The sequence below is a fragment of the Miniopterus schreibersii genome, assembly GCF_964146895.1.
Source record: "Miniopterus schreibersii genome assembly, chromosome: 4".
Lineage (NCBI taxonomy): Eukaryota > Metazoa > Chordata > Mammalia > Chiroptera > Miniopteridae > Miniopterus > Miniopterus schreibersii.
In genome coordinates this window covers 94,598,973-94,620,105 of record NC_138105.1, presented here as the reverse complement: position 1 = coordinate 94,620,105, position 21,133 = coordinate 94,598,973, and the positions used below count along the sequence as shown (strand labels likewise).

At 42.2% G+C, this 21,133-nt stretch overlaps 1 protein-coding gene across 1 annotated transcript in view; it reads left to right on the top strand.

Moving 5' to 3' along the window:
• SLIT3 (slit guidance ligand 3) overlaps positions 1 to 21,133 on the top strand; it is a 528,596-nt gene that overhangs the window by 43,833 nt on the left and 463,630 nt on the right. Inside the window, exon 3 of the mRNA XM_081135280.1 lies at positions 4,309 to 4,380. Coding sequence (XP_080991406.1) covers positions 4,309 to 4,380 — 72 coding nt within the window. The remainder of the gene's footprint in view (positions 1 to 4,308; positions 4,381 to 21,133) is intronic.

Here is a 21,133-nt window from a genome sequence, read left to right as displayed (position 1 = left end):
AGTGTTAGGGCGATTTTATTGAGGAAATATAGGCCGTAAACACCTGAATCCAGGTCATTTTGCCAGCTCAAAGAACAGACAGTTAGCTTCTCTCCTTATTGTTTTTTCCATTTCTAACCCCTGGCATCTGTGAAAGATTTCTTTTCATACAAGTCAGAAATTTTACCTACTGCTTCATTTTCTAACAGAGTCAAAAATAACCCTTTGATTTTTCTTACCATTACATCAGAAAGACTAATAAAATCTCCAATTTCCATATCTGCTCTCTGCAAATAGAAAGTTTAAAATAATCACAAAAGGTCTTATTAATATCCTCCGGATGGTCTACAACATTCCTTTGACCACAGTTTATTGGTACACTCTTCTTGTTTCGTTTTCAGTTAATTGGTATATCCTACTTATTTTGATAAGCAATGCCAAAACCCTCTCCCTTCCCCCCCTTTATAGACTCTATTAATATAATATGTTTCATTATCTCATCAACTCAAAGGCAATCCCATTCAAGTGCCCCTTTATTGCTGTAAAAGAATCAGGTAGGTGGGATAGCTAAAATGCCTTCTAACAAGCACCAATAAAATACCCAGACATATAAACTGTATTTTTCCTCAGCCTTTTCTTTTTAGCAGAGTAACCTAAACAACTATCTTTTTTGAAAAGCTTTCATCACGCCTTGGCACATTCCCTGTATCTGTTTCTTATTTACAGTTTATAGTGAAGCCAGAAAAGACTCAATGGTCTTGAATAATTTGAGCTTGCCACCCATTTCCTAGCAGAATTATTTACACGGTGCTGGCGAATGGGCAAAAGCAGATAAAATGGAGATTGGGGCGCTTTGGCCTCATGCAAAGGCAGTTTTCCCAAATAAAGTGCATTCAGAGAGAAGATGTAAGAATCGCCCTTAACAGTTCTTTCTCCCATGGGTCAGGCGTAGGAAAAGGCCTCTGTTGCAAGACCTCTGCTATGCCCACAACGTGGGAAACAGCTTTATCCCAAATGGGGTTCATAAAAGAGCTAAGCTCCACCCAGCCATCATCGCATGGGGGCGATTTCCGATTCTGATCCAATGCTAAAACTAAAAAATATCAGGATATGCTAAAAATGAACACAGTCTGTGTGCTCCTAACTCAGAACAGACTCAGGCCATGGCTGTCCCAGCCTTTCCTGGGTCCCCTGGTCAGTAAAAGGAGGGCGAGAGCAGCGGCTTCAGCCCCAGCTCCTGAACTGTGTCTCAGCCTAGAGGTGTGGGTGGGAGGCTCACAGCCCAGTGATTCATTGATTCATCAAATATGGATTATTCATTGAGCCTTTAAGTGCCAGGTGTTAGGCCGGACTCTGATAGATGTAGGCAGTGAATCTAGAAGGGCCCTAGGTACCCTAACAATCAGGATCCCAGCGGGAAAGAGATGATATTCACACAGGACAAATGAGGAGAGCTAAATCCAGAATTATTTGTAAAGGTGTGGGCAAGAGGAGATGGCATAGCTCCCTGGCCTCTAGGCCTCGAGCAGCAGTGGGAGGAAGTGGTTGCCCTCGCAGAGGTGGGGACAGCCTGACAGGACATGTGGTCTTAGGTAGAGAGACGAAGTCGGCTTGAAGTGAGTTGGCAGGGAGAGAGCTGGAAATAAACCTCCCAGCCACACTCAGTGTCCTTCCACCCTCCGATCTCCTGCTGGGGACTCCTGCTGGCTGAACCCAGCAGAAGCCAGACTGGAGGAGGGTTCTGATGTGATGAAATTAGCCTTCCAGGGCCTCAGCAGAGTGGGAAGGGGCAGATACCTACACAGGTATATTTCCATTTCCTACTCCCCTTTCTGAGAGAAGCTGGCAGTGTCAGATTAATTAGCACAGAACTAGAGATTCATCATAGGAGGTCAGGGTCTGACTCCTCCAGGACCCAGAGGGCATGCGGCGCTCAGCCCCCCCCCCCATTGCTCCTTGTTATAATTGGGAAGTAATGACAACAAGCTCTGTGATGGATTGATGGATAGTAAAAACCCAGCTGAACAAACCACCCAGCACTGATGTTGAACTGGATCCCCCTGTAGCAAGACGTGCTAGTGTGAGTCTGTTAGCATTCCAAGGCCCTCGTAGCCATATGGCTGGGTGGGACAGGAAAAGAAAGGAAGGAAAAGAGCATTTATTAAACATCTAATTATACTCCAGATCCCGGGCTAGATAGTTCACAAACTTCAGTCCATTTTTATTTTCACTTGTGAGATTTTTTTTTAAATCTCCCCCCCAAGGATATGTTTGTATTGATTTTAGAGAGGAAGGGAGAGGAAGAGAGACAGAGAGAAACACTGATGTGAGAGAGAAACGTGGGCAGGTTGCCGCCTGTATCAGCGCAATCCGGGATCTAACCCACCACCTGGGTATGTGCCCTGACTGGGGATCGCGCCTGCGGCCTTCTGCTGTACAGGATCACACTCAACCAACTGACACACCGGCCAGGGCTCACTTAGGAGATGTTTTTAATTTTTTTTTTCTGCTTTACAAATGAAGAGAGTGAATCTTAGAGAGGTTGACCAGACAGCCCAATGTCACCTTCAGCTGGTAAGAAGGCAGGAAAGGGATTCTAAGTCAAATCTTCAAGGACGCTAAAGTGGGGGTTAGAGAGCCCACCCTAGCTGGCTGCTTAACTTTATGCAAACGATTTCTCCTTGGACAAGTCTCTTCATCTCTCTGCTTCGTGCTGTCCAGATATATTAAGTGAGGAGCCTACAGAGGCCAGAAGTAACATGAACATGTGAATCAGAATGGATGAGGCCTGTGGCCGACTGTGGAGCTCGTGTGCCTTGCCTGACCCACACTCAGTTCTGGCCCATTCTTGATATTTGGAAATGGGACAGCTGAGTTTTCAAAAGGAATTCCCGTGTGTGTGTGTGTGTGTGTGTGTGTGTGTGTGTGTGAGAGAGAGAGAGAGAGAGAGAGAGAGAGAGAGAGAGATTGTGTGAGAGAGAAATATCCTGATTTTTAATTGTTTCCAACAAATTCACGAAAATGTAAAATATCATTGAGCCCAAAATCCCCCCCTCACTCTGAGAGTCTAAGTGAGAAACTTCATGTGACCTAGACTAGCTTTTTCCTTGATATAAAATCAGTATGCGCTGTGGCCCAAAGCCCTCTTTGGTTTTCCATCCCTTCAGTAAGCCTTTACTAAGTGACGTGTGAGGGCTGGGAGTGTAACGATGAAGTCCTTACCCTCCGGGTCCTCACGCATAGTTGGGAACATGGACCTGAAAATAAACACAGAGGCCCAAGTGTTACGCCTAAGAAGAAGGGGGCAGAGTGGGGACGAAACATCTCGGCGGTAACAGAGGTGGAGGGCTGTTGTGGGAGGAAGCCTTCCCGGTGGAGATGGAGCCTCCTCAAGGCTACTCTGCCTTCCCGCTGCCTTTCCTTCAGGTGCTTCTGGGCGCCTCTCCTCCCATTGATCCAGAGGAAGCCGTGGCCCTTCCTAAGCTCCACCCTCCAGAGAAGCACACTTCAGCCTCCACTAAGTCCCATTCAGCCACTAGCCCTGGATGGAAACTATGCAGTTTCATTGCTTCCCTTCCCGACCATCCAGAGAATCCATTTTAAGCTGCCATTTATTTTTTTTAAATTAGGGAAACAAATGTTTCATTGTGTGCTCAATTCTTATGATATGCCACATGCACAAACCAAACTCACTGTAAGCAGAGTGTTTAGTTTTTTAATCACCTGCATCAAAGACTTTGCAGGTCAGCAGAGCCTGAGGCTGGGGAGCTCTAGCTTTTGTGACCACCGCCCTCCTGTTGGGCACAGACAGGCACTAGGAGAGGAGTTCCTGGCACCTGGCTGGTTTCCCTTTGTCACAGGCAGCGGCCCAACAATAGCACCACCCTCTCTACTCGCTGACCCAGAGACAGAGTGAGCAGAGAAGGCCCTTTGCAGTGAAGTATTTTTGAATCCTTGAGGGAAGGAGCTCTGAGGGGAGAGATGCTGATTATATGTGTAGTTTTTGTAAGAAGCAGCTTTTACCTCTCCCTTTTCTGTGCAACATCCTGCAGTGCTTGGGGGGACATTTGCTGAGAACATTCTTAAAATAGAGGCATGGGAACCAATCTGTCAGGTAGAAGTGTGCAGGCGGCGAAACCCTGGTTACCGTGACACCAAGCTGGGATGTGAATTATCTGGTCCCACCATTCTGGTCCCACCATTCTGATCCCAGCTGGGGGCCCCGAGGGTGGTGGGAGGGGCTGAATGCCCATGCCTGCGTGGCCAGAAGCCTGGTGTGAGGATCCCTGAGACCTTCTTGCCCTTGACCCTCTGCCTCTGTGCTTCTAGGCATCTGGAAGACAACCAGGTCAGCATCATCGAGAGAGGCGCCTTCCAGGAGCTGAAGCAGCTGGAGCGATTGTAAGTACAGTTCAACCTCCTTTCTTGAAAAGTCATCTTTTCTCTTTCCATTTTTTTGTAAATTGGCTTCACTGCAACCTTGCTAAAAAAAGTCTCCAATGTTTCATAAAATGTTCGCTATTACATTGAAAGCACATTAGATGCACATTACAGAGACACTGAGATTCACATAAACACTTTTTCTTTGAAAGATGCTAGAATTGGCATCTGAGCTTTGTTTTTCTTCTCAGCCTTGAGCTCCCTCTTGGTATTTGTGTGTGGGGTTGGTTCTGGCCCGGGCCTCAGCCTTCACGTTCGGGGAGGAAGGAAGCCCGCAGTTAGCTCCCCGTCATGGAAACTAGTGTTACGCTCGCCCTGCTCCTCTGCGAGGGCAGTGGGCTCCCTCGCCAGGCCCTCTCCTCCTCCCTGCGCCACCCCTGCCCCATTCTCACGGGAGAGGAAGGACGGCAAGTGGGCGAAGCCTTTGGAGCGCCTGCGTCGCAGTGCGATCAGCCTGTGTCAGGGATCCCACACGTTTCCACGACAGAATTCCTTGCCAGCGATTTAAAAATAGGCCACCATTCTGACTTAATCAGGGGGAGAGAGGGAAAGGGGCAAGATGGGAGATGGATGGAGCCTCCATTTGTTTTATTGATTGATGCTTTTGCAGAGAAGTCTGGGGTCACTTTGATGAGGGGAGCTGCTCAGATGGTTAAGTGGGCAGCTTCACCTTTCTTCAGTTAATCACATCTGGCAGCTCATAACATCTGGATATTTGCTTTCTGCCCTCTGAGTGGGGATTGTCCCCAAGAGCACTTAGTCATGCTGGTGGGTGGCTCTCTTTCACGCCTCCCTCCAAGTCCCGGTTGGCCTGACATTTCAGCTTCCTCCTGCAGTCGGGGCCGGGGGCTGCAGCAGCTCTCTACTCTGCCAGCTTACCTGGAAGGGTGTGCCATGTTTACCTGTCCTGTTGTCAGATCTCATCTGTAGAGAGGGGCTTGGGTAAGGCGAGGGCCTGCCACCAACTTGTTAGCTTTGTGATCATTCCATCTGGGAGGACAGGAGAGTGGGAAGGGGTGTTGCCCAGCCAAATCCATCACTCCCCCCTCTGTTGTGCAAATTGTCTCAATTATTTCTCTTCTGCTGGTCAAAGGTCAACATATGCTCTGCTGCTGTTGGTTTGAAAATATGACATTTGTTTCCTATAAGGGTAAATAGTTATAAAAGTAACGAATGTCGCCTCTGTTTATGCTTTTATTTTTAAGTTTCTTAAAACTTAAATTCTTCTCCTTATTTAGACCAAGGAAGAAAAACACAAGTATTTGTTGGATCTGGTTTCTTTCTATGAAATATTCAACATCTATGGAAGGATAAATATGCAGCCCTTAGTGAAAAGGCCACCTCTTGTGTAGTCCTCTATTAGAAGGGTAAATAAATTTCCAATTCATTCATTTCATGGCTGTTGGAAGGGAACTAATTGAGCACCTTGGACATGCTAGGAACTGTGCCAGTGTTTTACATGCTGCTATTTTATCCCCACAAAATTCCTGTGAGGTGTGACTACTCTCATTTTGCAGATGAAGAAACAGAGGCCCAGAGAGATGGAGCCAAGGAATTGTCGGGGGGGGTGGGCCAAGATTCAAAGCCACATCTGTCCAACATCAAAGCCCACGTCCTTTCATATTTCTGTGCTGCAGACATTAGATGAAGTGTGATCTTTAGCAAATGACCTCCCACGTACCCATTTCGCTCCAGGGAATCTCAGTTAAATGTTCTGGTCAAGGCACTTCTCTTTGGCGTGGTGATCATGGCTGAAATACCGTGTGTATTTGAGGGACAGAAAGGGTTACAATCGCAGGCAAACCTGTCTCTTTCTCTACTTTGGCTTGTTCAGAGGGTAAGGCTAACTGTTGTGCCAGGTAAACCCTCAAATCTCATGGTTTATCTCAGTGGAAGTTTACTTCTTAATCAGATCAGAGCCAGTAAGGGCATTCTTGGTTCTGGGCCTCTCTGCTCCGAGGGGATCCTTAGGAACAGGGGTTCCCTCCACTCCTCAGCTCTGCCATCTTGCAATCTTGCTGTTTAAGGAACCAGTGTTTGTCTGCATCAAGCCAGTGGAAGGGAAAACAGCACGAAGGATCGCACGTGGGAAATCTTCATGGGCAAGACCCAGAAGGAGGATTTGGCACCTCCTCTCTTACACACTTGGGCTAGAACTCAGTGGGAATTAGGTGAGAGAGGTGAGCGATTTTCCCTGGAACTAGAGGAATCAGGCTTAGTGAACAGTTAACAGGCTAAGTGAAGAGTTAACCAGTCTCTCCCTTACAGTGCAGGCAAGCTGAAAGGGAGAAGAAGAGGGGAAATAGAGGCAGCTGGCTCGTATGCACAGCTGGGCAGGCACCCTCATTGGAGGCCTTTCTTTGTCAATGAGGAGCGTGTGTATGCGTGTGTGTGTGTGTGACATTATCTGACTGGTGTTAATCTGGTTTCAGTTATTCAGTCTGACCCCAAACAGACTGAGAGCTATATGGAAAAATACAACACATTTGCTATTAACAGCTGAAGAAGTAGATGGCTGATTGCGCCGCCTCTAGCTCTCACTCCTGGCTCACCTTGCCTGTGTCTGTATACTTGGTAGTAGATTAATCTTTATTGGTCATATTCTGAAATACAGGCAGGAAATTATGTGGGTTTTGGTCCTTTATTTCTTGAGTGTTTTTCATTCACAACAGTCATTATAGGTTTGATCTCTTGAGCCTTAATGGAAAAGGGGAGAAAGTTCTGTCCTGTGGGTCTCAACTCAGAAGTCTATTTCTTCATTAAAGAATCCCTACTCCAGACTGAGTGAGGTGCCCTTCCTCTCACAGTACATGATTGTCCCTATCACAGCATTTACCATACCATATTTTAATTCCCCATTTGCTATGGTTGTCTATCCCCAAGCTATGAGTATGTTGAGATCAGCAGTCATGTTCCATTCAGCTCTTAGTCTCAAAGCCTTGCACAGGACATGATCTTAAGTGGTTATGGAGTATTTATCAAATACTTTTTTATACCAGTTTTTGGGTTTTGCCTGTGCTACTGAATTAGTACCAATTTCCCCCCAGAGGACACATGACATTGAATGGAGACATTTTTGGTTGTTACAACTGGAGGATGCTACTGGCATATAGTGGGTAGAGGTCAAGAATGTTGCTAAACATCCTTCAATGAGCAAAACAATGCTCACAACAAGGAATTACCCAGCCCAAAATGTTAATAGTGCTAAGGTTGAGAAACTCTGCTCTTTACCTGTAATGTGTCAGATAGCATCTTAGGCACTTGGAATATGTCCTCTTATTTCACCCACCCAACAATATTATGAGTCTAGAATGATCATATCCCTGACATGACAAAATATAAAATTCAAAGCACTGCCTATGAAGTTGCTAAGTATGTTTACCCTAAATCTAATTTAGCTAGATCTCACTTCTGGTTTCTAGGAAGTGGGTCGGGTAGAGGAATGAGTTAAATGAAACTAAGAGGAAACAAATCCTGTAGGTGGGACATTTTACAAGATAACAGCCCTGGTCTCTTCAAAAAAAAATGTCATCAAATACACCACACATCAAGATCAGTATGGCTCTATTAATAATAGATAAAATAGGTTTTGAAACAAGAAATATTATTGGAGATAAAGAGGAATATTTCATAATGATAAAGGAGTACAGACAGACATAAAGCAAATGTTGCCAAAAGCAACCAACTGTAGACTTAACTTTTTTTTTCAAGTGCGTATGGGACTTTTATCAAATACTGGTCTAGAAAGTAGGTTTCAATAAATATCAGAGGATTGAAATCATATGGATTATTTTCTCTGACCACCACAGAAATATTCAAGAAGTCAATAAGAAAATGATAAATAGAAAATTCCAAAATATTTGGAAATTGAGTATCATACTTCTAAATAACCTCTGAGTCAGAGAACATATCACAGTAGAAATTTAAAGATATGTATAGATATGTTTTTTCTGAATGTTAATAAGCATACAGTATATCACAATGTGTGGATTGCAGTCAAAGCCATGTTCAGAGGAAAATGTATAGCCATCTAGCTATATTACTCAATTTATGATATATATTATGTATATTATATATTTAGAAAGAACTAAAGCTAAAATATTGATGAAAGTATCTTAAGAAGCTAGAGAAACAACAAAGTAGAAGAAAGGAAATCAGTAAGAGCAGAAGGATATGAAATATATATATATATATATATATATATATATATATTTCATATAAAATTGTAAAAAGTCAAACTTTCATTCTTGAAATAATTAATAAAATTATAAAAACTGGCAAGACTGATCAGAAACCAAAAAGAAAAACCAAATTATCAATATGAGGGATAAAAGGTGGGACGTAAGTATGGATTTTACCAAGATTGAAATGATAATCAGAGCAGATTTATGTCAATGATTGTAAAGGTTAAGTGAAACTGAGAACTGAAACAAGAAGGGATAGAAAGTCTGTATAGTCCTATATCTAGTAAAGAAATTAAATCTTAATTAAAATAGTCCACCAAGAACATCTAGGCTCAGATGGCTTCATCAATAAATCCTACATAAGTTTTAATAAATAAATATCAATTTAACATAAACCCTATTAAAACAATGGATATTTGTCATTTGGACAGCATAACTTTTATAACAAAACTCAACAAGGGCATTTCAAGAAAAAATATAAACCAACACATTTCATAAATATTTTACAAATTATTAGCAAAATGAGTTTGGCGATACATTAAAATGATGTATTACAACCAAGGTTGGCTTATTTGAGGAAGGCGAAGTTGATTTAATATTTGAAAGTCCTCTTTCCCCCCCCAAAAATATACTGAGCAACTAGGATATAGCAAACCCAAAGACACACAGACAGCACTACAATAAAACTAGTTGACAGAATGTCCCAGGAAATCCCCACCCCCACCCCTAATATAAGCAGGTTGGGAGCAAACAATGTACAGTTACAAGACCATTGTGTTATCTGTGTGGGGAAAAGCAGAGGGAAGGCATCTGAAATTCTTGAGGCCCTGAAAACAGATCACTTAAATTACCAATATATACTCTCTGGAAAACACAACTGTCTATCTGAGAAAAGTTGCCAAATTGGAAGGGAGTTTGATGAGATCCAGTTCGTGGTAAGTACAAAGGAATGGTAATATGATAGTGACTTAGTGCGAGAAGTATTCTGGGCCCTATAAACTCTTCAGACTAACAAATATAGGGCTCTTCTTCAAAGAAAGGCCTTGCATTGATAAGAAACTTCTGGAACTAGTTGATCAGAACAGAAGAATAGTAGAAATGAAAAGAGAACTTCTTGATGAAAGCATTAGAAATTACCAGAAGAGTCATCATTTAGAAAATACAAGGCCGTGCTTTTCATTAGTTTGCAAGAAAAACCAAGAATGAGCTCTTGGCTCTTGAAGGTACAAATGCTATTATTTCCCACCCCCACCCCCCCATCAAACTAGAGGGAATTTCGTTTATTTAAGAAAAAAGCAACCAAAAGGATTATGATTGAAGCTCATACAAAGTTCCTTTATAACAGAAATAAAAAAGAATAAGAAGTGAAATAATCTCCATAGAAACAATGAAAACACGCAAGAGAGAGGCACCCACAGAACAGGTGAAAACCGTAACAGAATCGTACAAAACTAGCTACACACACTCAAGGTTGAATAAACTATGAAAGAACAACATAAAATCTGAATTTGAAAAACTCAGAAATGGGATGATTAGAAAAAAGGAGGGTTTGAAAGGAGGGGTGAAGAACTGAAGACCCAATTTGGAAATAAAAGAAATCATGTCAGAATGAGCGCCGCCCATACAACGCTGAAGAGCAAACCTGGGAGAACCACACTGTCCCGGTCCAGACTCCCTGTAAACCTGCGGTGATCAAGGCAGCATGGTGCTGCTGAGACAGTGGACATGTCACCTAGGGGAACAGAACAGAGAACCCCAAATAGACCCGTTCAGATGCAGTCAGCTGATTTTTAACAGAGGGGCAAAGAAAATTCAAAGGAAAAAGAATAGTCTTTTCAACAAGTGACGCTGGAACAATTTGATGTTCATATGTAAAAAAATTGAGACACAAACCTTACTCGTTACACAAAATTCAAAATGGGTCATAGTGTTGAATGTAAAGTATAAAACTTCTAGATGAAGACATAAGAGAAATATCTACATAACCTTTGAATTTTATTAAAATTAAAAACTGCAAAAGACACTTTTAGGGGAATGGAAAGACAAGCCACAGACTGGAAGAAATTTTGGAAAACATATCCTATAAAGGACTTATATACAAAATATACAGAGAACTTACAAAATGCAACAGTAAGAAAACAAACCACCCTAGCCCCCCAAAGAAAGAAATGGACAACAGACCTGAATAAGCACTGCACCAATAAGATACATAGATGGCAAATAAGCACGAGAGAAAATGCTCAACATGTTTTTTCCTTAGGGTTATGCAAATTAAACACCAATGAGATACCACTGCACACCTGTTAGAATGGCTAAAATACTAAAAACCAACATTACTGATTGCTGGTGAGGAAGCAGAGAAACAGGAGCTCTCATTTATTGCTGTTTAATAATGCAAAATAGTGCAGCCACTTTGGAAGATAGCTGGGCAGTTTTTTACAAAGCCAAATGAAGTGTCGTGCAAGTCAGATGGGTGGCTGCTAGGGTTCAGTGAAGAGGACACGGGGCATTGATAGGTGAAGCCCGGGGGAGGAGGGGATTAGGAGGGTGAAACTCAGTAGAATACTGAAGTGGTAGGTGTACGCTGTGTGTGTTTATCAAAGCCCATAGAATTTTACAGCGCAAAGAGTGAACCTTAATGCATTTTTAAAATCTCTTGGAAATTGAAGGGTCCCTAGGTGGAATGCAGACTGCGAGGACTGCATGAGTCAACCTCATGGAAGGTGATGAGGGAAAAGGTAGATTTGGAATGGAGTGGACACTATAAGGCTAAGAGCAAAAGCAACAGCACATAAGTACTGTGCTCTAGCTGGTGAGTTGTTTCCCACAGGGGTACAGCTTAAAAATTCTTCATTTATTTACTTCTTTATTTATTTTTCCATTGCTTTTCAGAGACAGAGGGAGGGAGGGGGAGAAAGAGAGAAACATCGATGTGAGAGAGATACATCGATTGATCGCCTCCCACAGGAGCCCAACCAGAGCAGAGAGAACCTGCAACCCAGTTATGTGCTCCTGACCAGGAATTGAACCCTTGACCCTTTTGCCCTACCACTGAGCCAAACCAGCCAGGGCCAGGTTAACAATTTTGAAATCACTGTGCACGTATATTGCAATTGAACAATGGATGGTGGATGGTGGGACAGGTTTCTCACTGTTGGAATGGGGGTTACAGACAAGCAATGGAGATAGCTACAATGATCCTTGTGGTAATGGATTAGAGTCAGGGACATCAGTATGAACAAATGTTTAGCCTAATATATGATATTGTCACTTAATATAGATGGATATATACATACAAATATTTACTGATATGTGAATACACATAGATTTGTGTGCAAGCAAATATGTCCTTCCTCTCTCAGCAAGAGGGCCTAGAAGCAATGACACTGCATTAGCAGTGAGCGTGCCTAATGCCAACCTGTGGTTTCTGATCCCATTCTTCAACAAAAAGGAACTAAGGCATCTCAGAGAGATTGACTGATTCTAGGACTGGGGCACGAGATCTGTAGGGCCAAAAAGAAAGTGCTCAAAAAACAAAAAAACAAAACCCCACTAACACCCTCCTCCAAAAAACAACGCACACTTATGAGGACTTCAGAGCAAACTGAACAAGCTCCTAATGGCCAAAGCTGGAACAATTTGGACAACAAAGTAAATAAATTTGATTATAACCAAAATATAAAATAAATACCCATGAGTCCATACTGATATAAATAAATGATTGAATAAATAAATAAATGGAGAGATGAGAAATCTCCCATGCTGAAGAATTCTAAGTAGTTTATGTAGATTTTCTGCCCTCAAGCTGGTAGAGCATAACTGCCCACTCCGTAAATTTGGGCTTCACGTAATGACTTCCTTCATGAGCAGGAAAGGAAAGGGTACAGGTGAGGATATAAATTGGACACACACTCCCCAGCCAGGTGATGAAGGTCAATGTTAAAAGTGACATCAGGTTGAAAGTATGTATCTCTGATATGATGTAATGAAAATAGCAGTTTGCCTCCACGATCTTCATCTCAAAAACCCATAACCTCAGTCAAATGAGGAAAACATCAGATAGATCCCAACTGAGGGACATTTTAAAAAACACCTGATGGTCTTCCACAATACTGTCTAGGTCATCAAAACCAAAGTCACAAACTGTCACAGCCAAAAGGAGCATAAGGAGACGTGATGTGGCATCCAGGATGGGATCCTAAAACAGAAAAAGATACAGGTTAAAAACTAAAGGAACCTGGATAAAGCATTGGTTTGCTGTGGCAAATGTACTGTGCCACTGTAAGATGTTAATAATAGGGAAATCTGGGTATGGGGTATATGACAATACTCTGCACTATCCAATTTCTATGTAAATCTAAATCTATTCTAATATAGAAAGTTTATTTTTTTTAAATAAAAGATGATTGTGCCAAACCCTGCTTGAATTACAGATTCATGAGCAAAATAAATGTTACTGTTTTTCACCAAAAATACATACATACATACTAATCTAGGTGGAATTTAAGAGCAAATAAATGGATGATGCTTTAAGAGAAATGGAAAATGGCAAGCAGTATATTTTAAAAACCAACAATAAGTTAATATAGAAGTAAAAAGGGTTTACAAGAAAGAAAAAGATATAGAAGCCAGTCAAGAAGTTCTAACATAATATGAATCTCTGAGGAAGAAAACTAAAGCAATGGAACAAAACAAAACTAATAGTAATGAAAATTTCCTGAAATTTGAGATGATTTGAAATTATATATTGAAAGGACACTGAATACTTAGAAAAACAGACCCTGAAAGGTTTAAAACCCAAACATGCCCTAATAAAACTATTGGATTTTAAAGGGAAAAAATCCTTAAGCATTCATCAATTAGACAATTAAAATGGAAAGAAAATCTGATTTCCAGCATACTTTTTTCATAAAAGTCAGAATGCAATTGAATAACTTTTTAAGGAAATAAACTTTCTTTTCTTATAAAATGTGAAGCTGAGCCATACATATATTCAAGTGTAATAATGGCAGCAGACTATTAGGAACACTCAGAAACTTGGGCATCATGGTTCCTACGGACCCCTCCCCAAGGAATCTACCAGAGAACAAGTTTCATACAACCAAGAGAGTAGAACGATCTTGGCCTAAGGACAGACATAGTCTACACTTTCAAAACTCCCCGGGAGATAGGTGGGGCCTATGACTGAGTTTTGGAAGTCCATAGAACGAGAGCAGGGCCGAGCTCTCCATGATTCCCCATGCTTGCTCTCTTTCCCTGTGCTCGCTCAATCAACAGTGCTCTAAGGACTTAAAGGGTGTAGACACACAGAATCAAAGGGTTCTGGGTCCCTGCTAACATGCATTGGCTATGACAGGAACCAGAAAGAAACTTTTGTTATTTCAAAAATAACAATGTAATTCATCCCATTAACAGAATCAATGAGAAAAGTCTTTTCCTCTCCATAAATGAAGGAAAAAGTATTTAATACAACACTAATTCATGATTTAAAGGCATTTAAAATATTGAAGACAAAATGGAACTTGTTTACATGAAACCTAAAACAAGCATCATAGTTGGTGAAATATTGAAAATGTTCCTCCTGTGAGATGCCTCTCATCATAACTTCTAGGCAACCTTGCGTTAGAAATTGGGCCTGACAATGAGAAAAGAAAAAGGAAAGGAGGAAGGGAGGGAGGGAGGGAGGGAGGGAGGGAGGGAGGGAGGGAGGGAGGGAGGGAGGGAGGGAGGGAGGGAGGGAGGACAAGTTTAAGGATTGGAATAGAAGAAATATAAATGTCATCATTTGCAGATGACATGATTGAGTACATAGGAAATGCAAAATAATCTACAGACAAATTATCAGGATTCCTAAGTGAATTTCCAAGGCCACTGGACACAAGATCAGCTTCTCGACTATATCTAATGAAAGATATGCAAGACCTTAACACAGAAAATGACAAACACTACTGGGAGAGATGAAAGATGACTCAGTTATACATACAGAGAGATGCATTATGTTCATGGCCTGGGCAACTCAATATCTCAAAGATGTAAATTCTCTCCAAGTTGATATACAGATTCAGTGAAATCCTAATCAAAATGTTAATAGGTTGTAGAAATTGTTAAGATGATTCTGAAGTTTATATGGAACTGCAAATGGCTAAGAAGAACCAAGATAGGCTTGAAGACCCAGATAGGGAGGACACTTGATTTGTAACAAAGGTGGCACAATGAAGCAGCTTGGAATGGGTGACCTGTGTAATAAATTGTGGTAGAGTAATTGGATATGCATATGGAAAGCAAATGAAATTGCCCCTTACCTCATTCCATTCATAAAACTGGTTATAAGTGGATTGTAGATTTACACATGAAAGAGAAAATAATAACAACTTTTAGAAAATAACAAAATATCTTCATCGTTTGGGATTAGTTGGTATTTTTTAAGCAAGATACAGAAAGCATTAAATGAAAAGAAAAAAATAGATAACTTACACTACACTAAAATAAATAACTTTTATTCATCAAAGCACAGCAAATGAGTGAAAAAACATGTCACAGAGTGGATTAGGATATCGGCAGTGCATGCGCCTAACAAAGGGCTCATATTGAGAATATATAAAGAACTCTTACAAATCAATAAGGAAAAGACAAGTGACCTAGTAGAAAAATGGTTAAGAGTTTTAAACAGGCAATTTTTGAAGAGGACATCCAAGTGACCGATGATCATTTGAAAAGATGCTTAGTGTGTCATTAGTCTTCAGAGAAATGTAAAATAAAACCACACTGACATACACCACATACCCACCCAAATGGCTAAAGCAGAAACTGCGCTGGTGATGATGGGAAACTGAATTTATCACAGACTTCTGGGGGACCCGTTGATCCTAGAGCTGAACCTACACATCCCCATGACCCAGCCTGGATATACACCTCACAGAAAGATGGGCCCGAGAACCTTCCTAGCTGCACTATTTGTAATAGCCCCAAACTGGAAACAAGCCAAGTACTCATCAACATGAGAAAGAATAGATTGAAAATTAAAACAACACAAAAAACGGCTACATGTAACAACACGATAAATCTCAGAGACAGAACGGATAACCAAAGCCATGCCCCGCTGATTCCATTCCATACCCTTCCAACGGTAGAGCTGACCTATTATTTCAAACACCAGGGGGGTGTTTATCATCAGAGGGCTGTAAAGAGAAGGTGGCCTTAAGGTATTTTTGAGGTGTACCGTCCTCTGTTTCTAGATCTGGGTAGAGGTTTGTGGTTCTGGGTTCAGAATGCTTCAAGTTGTACAGTTTTGATTTGTGTATTTTTCTGTATAAGTTATACTTCATAAAATAATTTATTTTAAAAAGAGACTTTAGAGGCAGATATGCAACCAAATTCAAAGCATGGCTCTTAATTGAAGCCTGGTTTGAAGAAATGAATGCATACAGTCAATGTCGGGCCAGATGGAGACATAAGAAAGTGGACCAGAAATCAAGTGATGTTAGGAAATTAGGAATTTTACTAAGTGAGACTCTCCTTAAGTTTTTAAAAAAATATATCTTGCCTGGCCGGGCGTGGCTCAGCCGTTGAACATCGACCTAGGATCCAGGCAATGGGGTTCGATTCCCTGTCAGTGCATATGCCCGGGTTGCGGGCTCGATCAATGACTCTCTCATCATTGATGTTTCTATCTCTCTCCCTCGCCTTTCCTCTCTCTGAAATCAATAAAGATATATTTAAAAAATAAATAAAATAAAATTTAAAAAAATAAAAAAATATACATATATCTTTATTGATTTCAGAGAGAGGAAGGGAAAGGGAGAGAGAGAGGTAGAAACATCAATGATGAGTCATTGATCAGCTGCCTCCTGCACGGCCCCTGCTGGGGATGGAGCCCGCAACCCGGGCATGTGCCCTGACCGGGAATCGAACCCGGGACTCCTGGATCCTAGGTTGATGCTCAACCGCTGAGCCACGCCGGGCCAGGCTCTCCTTAATCTTTTGAGATGCACGCTGAAGTATTTAGGGATCAAGTGTTCCGGTATCTATAATTTATTTTGAAATGGTTCCATAAAATAAATAAATATTAAATAAATAACAAATATAGCAAAATGAAAGCAGTTGTTCACTCTGAGTGGTAGACATAAGAATGCTCAAAATATATTTCCCCTTTTCTGTATGTTTGAATTTCTTTTCATAGAAATTCTTTTTAATGTATATGTAAAAGTTATCATGCGACCTTCATGTGTCCTTTTCACAGAGAACAAAACTGAAGCTTAGCCAGTTCAGGTAGCTTGCCATGCTGAGATTTGAATTCAGGACTAGTTTGACTTGAGGAAAACAATCACCAGGAGCTGGAAGGAGATTGAGATATTATAGTATCCAGTTTCCTCGTTTTGCAGACAAGGAAACAAGCTAGAGAGAGATTAGACTTCCATGAACGTTAGTGCCGCATGCAGTGTCTGAGGCGCTGAGCTCTTTGGCATTAGCTCAGTTTTTCCAAAAAGCGAACACAATGGCGTCCTTAGCTGTAACCCACAGTTCACATTTACCCTTTAATTAGATGTAAAGTAAATAATTATATTATGCATTTAAATGCATATGTGTGGCAAATATATATATTTTTAAATTATTCAAGGGTTATTTTGTTCCTTGCTACATAGAACCCTGCTTGTCCCGCCAGCACTAACGTGTGTTATGTTCCGTGAGCTGATCATTTAGAGGCCAGACCCTCAAACAGCCCATGAATGTGGCTTTTTCTTCCTTCGGCCTCATTTGTATCAACATCAAAGCCTGACCATTGTTATTAACTCAGAATTATGGACAGGGCTTTCTTTGTGAAATTTATCGCCTGCGGTGTCTACACTTAAATTACTCTAAGTCCATGAGAAAGAACACCCAGTGTCTGTGTGGGTGTGTACGCTGCCAGCACCAGAAACACCACTGCTGACGGATTTTTGATTGGCTTATGTTATTATTCCTTATATTAAAGAAAAAACATAACTTCTATCTGGGTATATATTCACCATTGGTTCCTTAAGAATTGTAAGACAGACCAAAAGGAAGCCATAGTGGGGAAATACTAAGGAGAGAAATAAAAGCCGGGGAAGATTTTTGAGGCCCTCGGAAGACCCAGGCAGGACCCAGGCCTGCAGTCATGACCAGCCGGGTTGATGGTCTCCCACCAACCTCCTTCTCTGGCTGCGTTAGAAGTGGAGGAAGGAGCTGTCTCCCTGGAGCACAAAACTCAAGAATATACATTTAGCGGTGGCAGTTGAATCCCATGAGGAAGAAGAGGGCACAGCGAGGCGTGAGGAACGTAGGCCCTTGCGTCGTGGCCCACGCCTACATGCTGTTTGACTCGGGACAAATGGATGAGCCTCTCTTAGCCTCAGCTGCCTCCTCTATAAAACACCTGTGATCTGCCTCACAGGGTTGTTTGGAAAACTGAACAGCATACATGTGAAGAGTTGAGGATGGTGCCTGGCTAATCGTAAATCCTCTCTGCATTTCACCGCCGCCCCTTAAGCAGAACTGGCAGGGAAAGACTAGTACGTGTTCCCGGGTAATCTCTAAAACAAGGGGTTCTTCAAGGTGGAGGCAGGAACACAAGGGCCACTCTAGACATTTCCACAGGCCCTTAGGTCTGCTAATTTAGTTAGAGTGAGTGTGTGGCTCGTAAAGATGAAGAACATGGACTCCAGAGTTAGGATAGGCCCGGATTTGGACCTTGGTGAACCTCATTTCATTTACCAGCCATGAGACCTTGGGCAAGTTTCTTCACAGCTTCGAGTACCGTCTGTTAAATGGGTATAACCATCATTGAGTTGAGTTGCCTTTTAAAGGGAGACTTGTTTCTAATGTTGGCACAAAAGATAAAAAGGGAAAATATTCAGAATTATTGACAATTCCATCTCCCATAAACAAGACATGGAGGGGCCACTTTCTACTGAAAGTACCACTGACCACTGGAATCCCATCAACAGAGCGCTCGGCGCGAGCAGCACACAGGACTGGGAGGGGGGAGGGTCGTTCCCATCTTTCATTCAAGGCCACTTGGGGGCACAGGAAGGCTGGCACCTTATACTTCTCACCTGCCCCTCCTCTAGTTTGTGCAGAGTGCCTCCACGGCAGGTCACTCGGAAGGAAGATGCGCGTAGGGCGCTGACCATTTCCCCACTGCGCGGGCTCTCGTGAGATTATCCACGCGAGTGCTTTCACAGGGATCGGCAGGTATCACTCGGTGTATTTAGCCATCCCGCTGACCCCTCCTTCCGTTCCCTGTCATCACCGTCACAGGCCGAGCGTGATGAAAGAGGGCAGTTTATCTGTCCGAGTGGCCCAAGTCACTACACTTCTACTCATTGGCTCTTTCCACCTCTTAGGCCGAACACCCCATTCCAAATATGTACCACTTGCCTGTCAGTCCTTGTTCCCCCATCAAACGTTGTCAAAGCATGTTTCATTTTGTTTTGTTTTGTTTTGTTTTTCATCCAAAAAATGAGCTTAATAGTATTTTCTGTTCAAAGGAAGTGAGGACATCATCAGAAGGTATGGATCTACTACCATACCATAAAAAGGCAAACAGACAAACCGATGCAAGTTATCATTAATATTTCTATGCTACCGTCCTGGTGGGAGCACAGCCACAGAACCAGTTTAGAATTGTGCTCAGTTCTTCCCCTCAGTGCCTTGAAGATCAAAAGAACTGATTCTCTAGGTTCACTTGTTTTATTCTTTCTTCATATCAGTTTTTTGCTAGAATTTAAAGAATATCTGCATTCTTTTGTCATTTCAAGGAGACAAGGAGAATTGTTTTAAGCCTAGGAATATGTCAGCCAACTTGGAATCTCAAAATGCTTATGTATTTCTCCCTCCCTCCCTCCCTCCCTCCCTCCCTCCCTCCCTCCCTCCCTCCCTCCCTCCCTCCCTCCCTCCCTCCCTCTGTGTGTGTGTGTGTGTGTGTGTGTGTGAGAGAGAGAGAGAGAGAGAGAGAGAGAGAGAGAGAGAGAGAGAGACTTCTCCAAGATGTGGAGGTCTGGAATAAAAATCGTAATTGACCTTTAACGAGAGAGCTGAGAGAACTGCTTCTGTATATTACATGGCTGTGAGCTGGATTTTGAATGTTTGATTAAGTTATTAGAGTGTTTTGCTTTGGCATAATGTGCTATAAATGCATGATTGCCGGCCAAAGTAGTTAGTCGGGGGGGAAGAATAAATTGTTTTGAGAGGTGCTTCAAAACCTGGATTTGATTCTCTTGGAGAGACGGGGCTTTAAATAAATCATGTAATACAAATGAGACTTTCCATAATTAGGGTTCTATCTAGGAAGATCCAGGAGCTTTAGGACAGTAGATGCAGGAGGATTCCCAGGATGCTTTCATTCCCTTCCTTTGTAAATGTATGTTTTGAGTGCACTGCTTTGTTTTGGGGGCCCAGAGACCCAACAGCACAGAACAAGCACACATTAAATGTAAGTTGTTAAACAATTTGTCTTGGCAACGTGAGTGCTGTAGGGAAACAGCTTTGCTAAACAAATGTATTTTTAAAAAATGGTTCCAGGACACTCTCCTTTATAGGCCTCCAGGTGGTTAGAGGCCACTGTCGATGGCACCCATGTCGTTGCTTAGAGAATTTCTGTTTCACTGTCCTCACTTCTGTCACCCAATCATTTCACTCCCCGACAGCTTTTGTGTTTTCAAAGTGTGTTCTCCTACTCCTGTCATTTAGAAAACCTCTCTTAAAGGGCAGCACCCCTCTCTTGGGGGCTCTTTCTGGCTCTTGGCCTCAGATCCTCTCCCCAAGATACCTCCAGCTGTTTCCTGCAAGTCCCATAGCCTCCCTCGGCCCTGCTAGGCTCTCCTCCCAGGAGCGCCTGATCAAATAAAATGTAATTAAATGTATGCGATTGGTTCTTGTACTGCTTTATTTAGTTGATATATGTACACACTAGAGAACTGCCTTCCGAACAGTGTACAAATATACCATTTATAATTGATTAAGTAGGGCAGTCGTGGTCATTTCCAGACAAGTAGGCCATCAGGCCCTCTGTTGGGAAGCTGGGCACATGCTCTGACATCGTTTCTATGGCATCAAACAAGATAACGTTGGGACCGCAGCCCTTTGCAGAAGATTGTGGAGGGCTGTCCACGTTGTGTTGCTGAAATGCTTTTGTTGGAGGTGAATTTCTGGATTAGGAGCACAGGCTGTGCCCTCGGGCTACCTCCCTGGACTCAGGCTCTCCACTGGCCAGCTGTGTAGCCTTAGGCAAGTGCCTTAATCTCTCATCTGTCAAAAGGGGTAATAGGTTCACCTACTCCAGAGCTGTTGACAGAATTCAATGAAGTAATGAGTGCTTCTGTCTAACACAGCACCTGACACAAAACTAAGTAACTGTTTAATACATATTAACTGTTAATCATATCATCATCATCATCATCATCAGATTTAAGTGACATAATTTAATATATAAAATCTCTTCCAAGAATGGAAGCAAGCATACATTTGGAGATGGACTTTTCAGCTACTCCTTAACTCATGGATGCTCGAGT